Source organism: Coturnix japonica, unplaced genomic scaffold, assembly GCF_054131305.1.
Source record: "Coturnix japonica strain WE unplaced genomic scaffold, WE-NBRP24 Scf100, whole genome shotgun sequence".
Classification (NCBI taxonomy): Eukaryota; Metazoa; Chordata; class Aves; order Galliformes; family Phasianidae; genus Coturnix; species Coturnix japonica.
This window is the reverse complement of record NW_028189003.1, coordinates 63,462-75,763: the sequence shown is the minus strand read 5'-3', so window position 1 is coordinate 75,763 and position 12,302 is coordinate 63,462. Positions and strand designations below refer to the sequence as shown.

The 12,302-nt window shown below is 47.1% G+C and overlaps 1 protein-coding gene across 1 annotated transcript in view; it reads right to left on the bottom strand.

Annotated features, from left to right (window-relative positions):
- Positions 1 to 12,302, bottom strand: part of CHD8 (chromodomain helicase DNA binding protein 8) — a 182,764-nt gene that overhangs the window by 142,709 nt on the left and 27,753 nt on the right. Inside the window, exon 13 of the mRNA XM_085534818.1 lies at positions 2,405 to 2,581. Within this exon, the coding sequence (XP_085390944.1) occupies positions 2,405 to 2,581 (177 nt within the window). The remainder of the gene's footprint in view (positions 1 to 2,404; positions 2,582 to 12,302) is intronic.

Genomic DNA, 12,302 nt, shown 5'->3' with positions numbered 1-12,302 from the left:
GGCTTCCAGACCCCATATGACCCTATATAAGACCCTATATGATCCCATACCAGGTCCATATGTTTGAGGCTATCGAGCAGCTTGCAGTTCCTGTTCTTGAGCCGATGCGCCTCGTCGATGATCACCCCATATGGGATCCCTATCACCCCATATCACCCCATAGGGGATCCCAATCACCCCATAGGGGCTTCCAGACCCCATATCACCCCATAGGGGACCCCATTACCCCATATAACCCTATAGGGGACCCCATATGACCCTATAGGATCCCATACCAGGTCAATATGTTTGAGGCTATCGAGCAGCTTCCAATCCCCCCCACAGGGGATTCCTATCACCCCATATCACCCCATAGGGGCTTCCAGCCCCCATATAACCCTATAGGGGGCTCCAGACCCCATATAACCCCATAGGGGACCCCAATAACCCTATAGGGGACCCCATATGACCCTATAGGATCCCATACAAGGTCCATATGTTTGAGGCTATCAAGCAGCTTGCAGTTCCCCCCATACAGGATCCCAATCACCCCATATAGGATCCCTATCACCCCATATCACCCCATAGGGGCTTCCAGACCCCATATCACCCCATAGGGGATCCCAATCACGCCATATAGGATCCCTATCACCCTATAGGGGCTTCCAGACCCCATATCACCCTATAGGGGCTTCCAGACCCCATATCACCCTATAGGGGATCCCTATCACCCCATATCACCCCATAGGGGATCCCTATCACCCCATATGGGATCCCTATCACCCCATAGGGGCTTCCAGACCCCATATCACTCCATAGGGGATCCCATTACCCCATATAACCCCATAGGGGATCCCTATCACCCCATATGGGATCCCAATCACCCCATAGGGGCTTCCAGACCCCATATCACCCCATAGGGGATCCCTATCACCCCATAGGGGCTTCCAGACCCCATATCACCCCATAGGGGATCCCCATCACCCCATATCACCCCATAGGGGATCCCTATCACCCCATAGGGGCTTCCAGACCCCATATCACCCCATATGGGATTCCTATCACCCCATATCACCCCATAGGGGCTTCGAGACCCCATATCACCCCATAGGGGCTTCCAGACCCCATATAACCCTATAGGGGATCCCCATCACCCCATAGCGGCTTCCAGACCCCATATCACCCCATAGGGGACCCCTATCACCCCATAGGGGCTTCCAGACCCCATATGACCCCATATAGGACCCCATATGACCCTATAGGGGGCTCCAGACCCTATATAACCCCATATAATCCCATCTAACCCCATACCAGGTCCATATGTTTGAGGCTATCGAGCAGCTTCCAATCCCCTCCATAGGGGATCCCTATCACCCTATAGGGGCTTCCAGACCCCATATCACCCCATAAGGGATCCCTATCACCCCATAGGGGCTTCCAGACCCCATATAACCCTATAAGAGATCCCTATCTCCCCATATGGGATTCCTACTACCCCATAGGGGATCCCTTGCCCCCCATCAGGCCCCTATCACCCCATAGGGGCTTCCAGACCCCATATAACCCTATAGGGGACCCCATTACCCCATATAACCCTATAGGGGACCCCATATGACCCTATAGGATACCCCAGACCCCATATAACCCCATATAATCCCATATAACCCCATACCAGGTCCATATGTTTGAGGCTATCGAGCAGCTTGCAGCTCCTGTTCTTGAGCCGATGCGCCTCGTCGATGATCACCCCATATGGGATCCCTATCACCCCATATCACCCCATAGGGGATCCCTATCACCCCATATCACCCCATAGGGGATCCCTATCACCCCATAGGGGTCTCCAGACCCTATATGACCCTATATAGGACCCCATACCCCATATAACCCCATACCAGGTCCATATGTTTGAGGCTATCGAGCAGCTTCCAATCCCCCCCATAGGGGATCCCTATCACCCCATATCAACCCATAGGGGATCCCTATCACCCCATAGGGGTCCCTCTGCCCTATATGACACCATATAACCCCATATAATCCCATATAACCCCATACCAGGTCCATATGTTTGAGGCTATCGAGCAGCTTGCAGTTCCCCCCATAGGGGCTTCCTATCACCCCATAGAGGCTTCCAGACCCCATATGACCCCATATAGGACCTCATATGACCCTATAGGACCCCATTACCCCATATAACCCCATATGACCCTATATAAGACCCTATATGATCCCATACCAGGTCCATATGTTTGAGGCTATCGAGCAGCTTCCAATGCCCCCCATAGGGGATTCCTATCACCCCATATCACCCCATAGGGGACACCCTCAGCCCCATATCACTCCATAGGGGCTTCCAGACCCCATATAATCCTATAGGGGGCTCCAGACCCTATATAACCCCATATGACCCTATATGATCCCATACCAGGTCCATATGTTTGAGGCTATCGAGCAGCTTGCAGTTCCTGTTCTTGAGCCGATGCGCCTCGTCGATGATGACGCAGCGCCACTCGATCTCGCGCAGCTCGGGGCAATCTGATAAGATCATCTCGAACGTGGTGATAAGGGCGTCGAACTTATAGGCACCGGGGATAAGGCGGCCCTATAACACAGACCATATAGGTTATGGGGGGTATATAGGGGATATGAGCCCATAATGGGGGGTTATAGGGTCTCAGGGGGGTTTATAGGGTCTGGGGTCTCCTATCACCCCATAATGGGGGGGTTTATAGGGTCTATGACCCCATAATGGGGGTTTATACGGTCTATGACCCCATAATGGGGGCTTATAGGGTCTGGGGTCTCCTATGACCCCATAATGGGGGTTTATAGGGTCACAGGGGGGTTTATAGGGTCTACAACCCCATAAAGGGGCGTTTATGGGGTCTGGGGTCTCCTATCACCTCATAATGGGGGGTTTATAGGGTCTATGACCCAATAATGGGGGGTTTATAGGGTCTGGGGTCTCATACGACCCCATAATGGGGGGGTTTATAGGGTCTACAACCCCATTATGGGGGGTTATAGGGGATATGAACCCATAATGGGGGGGGTTTATGGGGTCTGGGGTCTCATACAACCCCATAATGGGGGGTATATAGGGTCTATGACCCCATAATGGGGGGTTTATAGGGTCTCATAGGGGTTTATAGGGTCTACAACCCTATAATGGGGGTTTATAGGGTCTGGGGTCTCCTATCACCCTATAATGGGGGGTTATAGGGTCTCAGGGGGGTTTATGGGGTCTGAGGGGGGTTTATACGGTCTGGGGTCTCCTAAACACCATAATGGGGGGGTTCATAGGGTCTCAGTGGGGTTTATAGGGTCTGGGGTCTCCTATGACCCCATAATGGGGGGTTATAGGGTCTGGGGTCTCCTATAGCCCCATAATGGGGGTTTATAGGGTCTGGGGTCTCATACAACCCCATAATGGGGGTTTATAGGGTCTCAGGGGGGTTTATAGGGTCTCAAAGGGGTTTATGGGGTCTTAAGGGGGTTTATGGGGTCTCAGGGGGGTTTATAGGGTCAATCTGATAAGATCATCTCGAACGTGGTGATAAGGGCGTCGAACTTGTACGCACCGGGGATAAGGCGGCCCTATAACAGAGATCCTATAGGTTATGGCCCTATAATGGGGGGTTATAGGGTCTATGACCCCATAATGGGGGTTTATAGGGTCTCAGGGGGGTTTATAGGGTCTGAGGGGGGTTTATAGGGTCTGGGGTCTCCTATAGTCCTATAATAGGGGGTTATAGGGTCTCAGGGGGGTTTATAGGGTCTGAGGTCTCATACAACCCCATAATGGGGGGTTTATAGGGTCTGGGGTCTCCTATAGTCCTATAATGGGGGTTTATAGGGTCTCAGGGGGGTTTATAGGGTCTGGGGTCTCCTATCACCCCATAATGGGGGGTTTATAGGGTCTGGGGCCTCATACAACCCCATAATGGGGGGGTTTATAGGGTCTGGGGTCTCCTATGACCCCATAATGGGGGGTTTATAGGGTCTGGGGTCTCCTATGACCCCATAATGGGGGTTTATAGGGTCTCAGGGGGGTTTATGGGGTCTACAACCCCATAATGGGGGGTTTATAGGGTCTGGGGTCTCCTATCACCCCATAATGGGGGGGTTTATAGGGTCTCAGGGGGGTTTATAGGGTCTACAACCCCATAATGAAGGGGTATATAGGGTCTGGGGTCTCCTATGACCCCATAATGGGGGTTTATAGGGTATGGGGTCTCCTATAGTCCAATAATGGGGGATTATAGGGTCTCAGGGGGGTTTATAGGGTCTGAGGGGGGTTTATAGGGTCTGGGGTCTCCTATAGTCCTATAATAGGGGGTTATAGGGTCTCAGGGGGGTTTATAGGGTCTGAGGTCTCATACAACTCCATAATGGGGGGGTTTATGGGGTCTCAGGAGGGTTTATGGGGTCTGGGGTCTCCTATGACCCCATAATGGGGGGGTTTATGGGGTCTTAAGGGGGTTTATGGGGTCTCAGGGGGGTTTATAGGGTCAATCTGATAAGATCATCTCGAACGTGGTGATAAGGGCGTCGAACTTATAGGCACCGGGGATAAGGCGGCCCTATAACAGAGACCATATAGGTTATGGGGGGTATATAGGGGATATGAGCCCATAATGGGGGTTTATAGGGTCTCAGGGGGGTTTATAGGGTCTCAGGGGGGTTTATAGGGTCTCAGGGGGGTTTATAGGGGCAATCTGATAAGATCATCTCGAACGTGGTGATAAGGGCGTCGAACTTGTACGCACCGGGGATAAGGCGGCCCTATAAGAGAGATCCTATAGGTTATGGGGGGTATATAGGGGATATGAGCCCATAATGGGGGGTTTATGGGGTCTGGGGTCTCCTATGACCCCATAATGGGGGGGTTTATAGGGTCTCAGGGGGGTTTATGGGGTCTGGGGTCTCCTATCACCCCATAATGGGGGGTTTATAGGGTCTATGACCCTATAATGGGGGGTTTATAGGGTCTGAGGTCTCATACAACCCCATAATGGGGGGGTTTATAGGGTCTGGGGTCTCCTATAGTCCTATAATGGGGGGTTATAGGGTCTCAGGGGGGTTTATGGGGTCTCAGGGGGGTTTATAGGGTCTGGGGTCTCCTATGACCCCAAAATGGGGGGGTTTATAGGGTCTCAGGGGGGTTTATAGGGTCTACAACCCCATAATGGGGGGGTTTATAGGGTCTGGGGTCTCATACAACCCCATAATGGGGGGGTTTATAGGGTCTCAGGGGGGTTATAGGGTCTCAAAGGGGTTTATAGGGTCTCAGGGGGGTTTATAGGGTCTACAACCCCATAATGGGGGGTTTATAGGGTCTGGGGTCTCCTATCACCCCATAATGAGGGTTTATAGGGTCTCAGGGGGGTTTATAGGGTCTGGGGTCTCCTATGACCCCATAATGGGGTGTTTATAGGGTCTATGACCCCATAATGGGGGTTTATAGGGTCTATGACCCCATAATGGGGGGTTTATAGGGTCTATGACCCCATAATGGGGGGGTTTATGGGGTCTCAGGGGGGTTTATAGGGTCTGGGGTCTCCTATAGCCCCATAATGGGGGGGTTTATAGGGTCTGGGGTCTCCTATCACCCCATAATGGGGGGGTTTATAGGGTCTCAGGGGGGTTTATAGGGTCTCAGGGGGGTTATAGGGTCTCAGGGGGGGTTTATAGGGTCTGGGGTCTCATACAACCCCATAACGGGGGGGTTTATAGGGTCTCAGGGGGGTTTATAGGGTCTGGGGTGTCCTATGACCCCATAATGGGGGGTTTATAGGGTCGCAGGGGGGTTTATGGGGTCTCAGGGGGGTTTATAGGGTCTACAACCCCATAATGGGGGGTTTATAGGGTCTATGACCCCATAATGGGGGGTTTATAGGGTCTGGGGTCTCATACAACCCCATAATGGGGGGGTTTATAGGGTCTGGGGTCTCCTATCACCCCATAATGGGGGGGTTTATAGGGTCTCAGGGGGGTTTATAGGGTCTACAACCCCATAATGAAGGGGTATATAGGGTCTGGGGTCTCCTATGACCCCATAATGGGGGGGTTTATAGGGTCTGGGGTCTCATACAACCCCATAATGGGGGGGTTTATGGGGTCTCAGGGGGGGGTTATAGGGTCTACAACCCCATAATGGGGGTTTATAGGGTCTATGACCCCATAATGGGGGTTTATAGGGTCTATGACCCCATAATGGGGGTTTATAGGGTCTATGACCCCATAATGGGGGGGTTTATAGGGTCTATGACCCCATAATGGGGGGGTTTATAGGGTCTATGACCCCATAATGGGGGGTTTATAGGGTCTATGACCCCATAATGGGGGGGTTTATAGGGTCTATGACCCCATAATGGGGGGTTTATAGGGTCTATGACCCCATAATGGGGGGGTTTATAGGGTCTATGACCCCATAATGGGGGTTTATAGGGTCTATGACCCCATAATGGGGGGGTTTATAGGGTCTACAACCCCATAATGGGGGGGTTTATAGGGTCTACGACCCCATAATGGGGGTTTATAGGGTCTACGACCCCATAATGGGGGGTTTATAGGGTCTATGACCCCATAATGGGGGGTTTATAGGGTCTATGACCCCATAATGGGGGGTTTATAGGGTCTATGACCCCATAATGGGGGGTTTATAGGGTCTATGACCCCATAATGGGGGGTTTATAGGGTCTATGACCCCATAATGGGGGGGTTTATAGGGTCTATGACCCCATAATGGGGGGGTTTATAGGGTCTGAGGTCTCATACAACCCCATAATGGGGGTTTATAGGGTCTATGACCCCATAATGGGGGTTTATAGGGTCTATGACCCCATAATGGGGGGGTTTATAGGGTCTATGACCCCATAATGGGGGGGTTTATAGGGTCTATGACCCCATAATGGGGGGTTTATAGGGTCTATGACCCCATAATGGGGGGGTTTATAGGGTCTCAGGGGGGTTTATAGGGTCTGGGGTCTCCTATCACCCCATAATGGGGGGGTTTATGGGGTCTCTATGGGGTTTCTATGTGGTTTTTATAGGGTTTCTATGGGGTATTTTGGGGTATTTATGGGGTTTTGGGGGTAGTTATGGGGTTTTTATGGGGTTTTTATGGGGTTTCTATTGGGTTTTATGGGATTTTATGGGGTTTTTATGGGGTTTTGGGGGTATTTATGGGGTTTCTATGGGGTTTTTATGGGGTTTCTATGGGGTTTTGGGGGTAGTTATGGGGTTTTTATGGGATTCTATGGGGTTTCTATTGGGTTTTATGGGATTTTATGGGGTTTTTATGGGGTTTTGGGGGTATTTATGGGGTTTCTATGGGGTTTTATGGGGTTTCTATAGGGTTTTATGGGGTATTTATGGGGTTTTATGGGGTTTTTATGGGGTTTCTATGGTGTTTTTATGGGGTTTTGGGGATAGTTATAAGGTTTTGTGGGGTTTTGGGGGTATTTATGGGATTTCTATGGGGTTTTTATGGGGTTTTGAGGGTATTTATGGGGTTTCTATGGATTTTTATGGGGTTTCTATGGGGTTCTATAGGTTTTTATGGGGTTTTATAAGATTTTATGGGGTTTTATGGGGTTTTTATGGGTTTTTGGGGGTATTTATGGGCTTTCTATGGGGTTTTTATGTGGTTTTGTGGGGTTTCTATAGGGTTTCTATGGGGTTTTACGGGGTTTTTATGGGGTTTTACGAGGTTTTTATGGGGTTTTGGGGGTATTTATGGGGTTTCTATGGGGTTTCTATGGGGTTTTTATGGTGTTTCTATGGGGTTTTGGGGGTAGTTCTGGGGTTTTTATGGGATTCTATGGGGTTTTCTGGAGTTTCTATGGGGTTTTATGGGGTTTTTATGGGGTTTTGGGGGTATTTATGGGGTTTCTATGGGATTCTGTGGGGTTTCTATGGGGTTTTAGGGGTATTTATGGGATTTTATGGGGTTTCTATGGTGTTTCTATGGGATTTTATGGGGTTTTTATGGGGTTTTGGGAGTATTTATGGGGTTTCTATGGGGTTTTTATGGGGTTTTGGGGGCATTTCTGGGGTTTCTATGGGGTTTTTTGGGGTTTCTATGAGGTTTTAGGGGTATTTATGGGGTTTTTGGGGGTATTTATGGGGTTTTATGGGGTTTCTATGGGGTTTTGGGGTTATTTTATGGGTTTTTTTTGGGGTTTTGGGGGTATTTATGGGGTTTTTATGGGATTTTATGGATTTTCTTTGGGATTTTATGTGGTTTCTCTAGGGTCTTTATGGGGTTTTTATGGGGTTTTGGGGGTATTTCTGGGGCTTTTATGGGGTTTTATGGTATTTATGGGCTTTCTATGTGGTTTCTATGGGGTTTTGGGGGTATTTATGGGGTTTCTATGGGGTTTCTATGGGGTTTTGGGGGTATTTATGGGGTTTCTATGGGGTTTCTATGGGGTTTTGGGGGTATTTATGGGGTTTCTATGGGGTTTCTATGGGGTTTCTATTGGGTTTTATGGGGTTTTATGGGATTCTATGGGGTTTCTATGGGATTTTATGGGGTATTTATGGGGTATTTATGGGATTTTTATGGGGTTTTTATGGGGTTTCTATGGGGTTTGGGGATTTGATGGGGTTTTTATGGGGTTTTTATGGGGTTTCTATGGGATTTTGTGGGGTAGTTATGGGGTTTCTATGGGGTTTTATGGGGTTTCTATCGAGTTTCTATTGGGCTTTATGGGGTTTTGGGAGTATTTATGGGGTTTTTATGGGGTTTCTATGGGGTTTCTATGGGGTTTTATGGTGTTTCTATCGGGTTTTATGGGGTTTTGGGGGCATTTATGGGGTTTTGGGGGTATTTATGGGGTTTCTATGGAGTTTTGGGGATAGTTATGGAATTTCTATGGGGTTTCTATGAGGTTTTGGGGGTATTTGTGGGGTTTTTATTGGGTTTTGGGGGTATTTATGGGGTTTCTATGGGATTTTATGGAGTTTCTATGGGGTTTTATGTAGATTTTATTGGGTTTTGTGGAGTTTCTATGGGGTTTCTATGGGGTTTCTATGGGGTTTCTATGGGGTTTCTATGGGGTTTTTTGGGGTTTTGGGGGTATTTTATGGGGTTTTTGGGTTATTTTATGGGGTTTTATGGGGTTTCTATGGGGTTTTGTAGGTTTTTATGGGCTTTTGGGGGTATTTATGGGGTTTCTATGGGGTTTTATGGGGTTTCTATGGGGTTTTTATGGGGTTTTTACGGGGTTTTGGGGGTATTTATGTGGTTTCTATGGAGTTTTTATGGGGTTTCTATGGGGTTTTATGGGGTTTTTATGGGGTTTTGGGGGTACTTATGGGGTTTCCATGGGTTTTTTATTGGGTTTTAGGAGTATTTATGGGGTTTCTATGGGATTTTATGGAGTTTCTATCAGGTTTTATGGGGTTTTTATGGGGTTTTTATGGGGTTTTGTGGGTATATGTGGGGTTTCTATTGGGTTTTATGGGGTTTCTATGGGGTTTCTATTGGGTTTTATGGGGTTTTGGGGGTATTTATGGGTTTTTTATGGGTTTTATGGGGTTTTTATGGCATTTTGGGGGTATTTATGGGGTTTTGGGGGTAGTTATTGGGGTTTTTATGGGATTCTATGGGGTTTCTATCGGGTTCTATAGGATTTTATGGGGTCTTTATGGGGTTTTGGGGGTAATTATGGGATTTTTTGGGTTTTTTGGGGGTTTTTGTGTTATTTTATAGGGTTTTCAGCCCCATTCCTACCCTATTATCCTTGCAGTACATCTCATACTGCTGGATCATCTGCCTGGACGCCAGGCTGCCGTGGTACACGACCATTATCACCCACCATCACATCCTATACCTAAATTTCTATGGGGTTTTATGGGGTTTTATGGGTTTCTATGGGTTTTGAGGGTATTTATGGGGTTTCTATGGGGTTTTTATTGGATTTTGGGGGTAGTTATAGGGCTTTTATGGGGTTTTGGGGGTATTTATGGGGTTTTATGGGGTTTCTATGGAGTTTCTATGGGGTTTTGGGGGGTAGTTATTGGGTTTTTATGGGATTCAATGGGGTTTCTATGGGGTTCTATCAGATTTTATGGGGTTTTTAGAGGGTTTTGGGGGTATTTATGGGGCTTCTAAGGGGTTTTATGGGGTTTCTATGGGATTCTATGTGGTTTCTAAGGAGTTTTATGGGGTTTCTATGGGGTTTTGGGGGTATTTATGGGGTTTCTATGGGGTTTTGGGGGTATTTATGGGGTTTCTATGGGGTTTTATGGGGTTTCTATAGGGTTCTATGGGGTTTCTATGGTGTTTCTATCGGATTTTATGGGGTTTTTATGGGGTTTCTATGGGGTTTTATTGAGTTTCTATGGGGTTTTATGGGGTTTCTATGGGGTTTTGGGGGTATTTATGGGGTTTCTATGGGGTTTCTATCGGGTTTTATGGGGTTTTATGGGATTCTATGGGGTTTCTATAGGGTTTTATGGGGTTTTTATGGTGTTTCTATGGGGTTTTGGGGGTATTTATGGGATTTTATGGGGTTTCTATGGGGTTTTTATGGGGTTTTGGGAGTATTTATGGGGTTTTTATTGGGTTTTGGGGGTATTTGTAGGGTTTTATGGGGTTTTATGGGGTTTCTATGGCGTTTTGGGGGTATTTATGGGGTTTCTATGGGGTTTTTATGGGGTTTTGGGGGTATTTATGGTTTTTCTATGGGGTTTTTATGGGGTTTCTATGAGGTTTTATGGGGTTTTTATGGGATTTTTTGGGGATTTTATGGGGTTTCTAAGGGGTTTTATGGGGTTTTATGGGATTCTATGGGGTTTCTATGGGGTTTTATGGGGTTTTATGGGATTTTATGGGGTTTCTATGGGGTTTTATGGGGTCTTTATGGTGTTTTGGGGGTAGTTATGGGGTTTCTATGGGGTTTTGGGGTGTAGTTACGGGTTTTTTATGGGATTTTATGGGATTTCTATGGGGTTTTGGGGATATTTATGGGGTTTCTATGGGGTTTTATGGGGTTTTTATGTGGTTTTGGGGGTAGTTATGGGGTTTCTATGGGGTTTCTATCGGGTTTTATGGGGTTTTATGGGATTCTATGGGGTTTCTATAGGGTTTTGGGGGTATTTATGGGGTTTTATGGGGTTTCTATAGGGTTTTTATGGGGTTTCTATGGGGTTTTAGGGGTATTTATGGGGTTTCTATGGGGTTTTGGGGGTATTTCTTGGGCTTTTATGTGGTTTTGGGGGTATTTATGGGGTTTTTATTGGGTTTTAAGGGATTCTATGGGGTTTTTATGGGGTATTTGTAGGGTTTTATGGGGTCTTTATGGGGTTTTAGGGGTATTTATGGGATTTTATGGGGTTTCTATGGGGTTTTGGGGGTATTTATGGGGTTTTACGGGGTTTTGGGGGTATTTATGGGATTTTATGGGGTTTCTATAGGGTTTTTATGGGATTTCTATGGGGTTTGGGGGTAGTTATGGGGTTTCTATGGGGTTTTGGGGGTATTTATGGGGTTTTTATGGGGTTTTGGGGGTATTTATGGGGGTTTTATGGGATTCTATGGGGTTTCTATGGGGTTTTAGGGGTATTTATGGGATTTTATGGGGTTTCTATGGGATTTTATGGGTTATTTATGGGATTTCTATGGGGTTTTGGGGGTATTTATGGGGTTTCTATGGGGTTTTATGGTGTTTCTATCGGGTTTTATGGGGTTTTGGTGGCATTTATGGGGTTTCTATGGGGTTTTATTTCGTCTTCATGGGGTTTTGGGGGTAATTATGGGATTTTTGGGGTTTTTGGGGTGTTTCTATGGGGGTATTTTATGGGGTTTTTGGGTTATTTTTTGGGGTTTCTATGGGGTTTTGGGGGTATTTATGGGGTTTTTATGGGGTTTTGGGGGTATTTATGGGGTTTTTATGGGATTCTATGGGGTTTCTATGGGGTTTTAGGGGTTTTTATGGGATTTTATGGGGTTTCTATGGGATTTTATGGGTTATTTATGGGATTTCTATGGGGTTTTGGGGGTATTTATGGGGTTTCTATGGGGTTTCTATGGCGTTTTAGGGTTATTTTATGGGGTTTTTATGGGGTTTTGGGGGTGTTTATGGGGTTTTTATGGGATTCTATGGGGTTTCTATGGGGTTTCTATGGGGTTTCTATGGGGTTTTATGGGGTTTTGGGGGTATTTATGGGATTTTATGGGGTTTCTATAGGGTTTTTATGGTGTTTCTATTGGGTTTTGGGGGTATTTATGGGGTTTCTATGGGATGTTATGGGGTTTTATGGGGTTTTTATGGGGTTTTGTGTGGTTTCTATGGGGCTTTCTGGCATTTTGG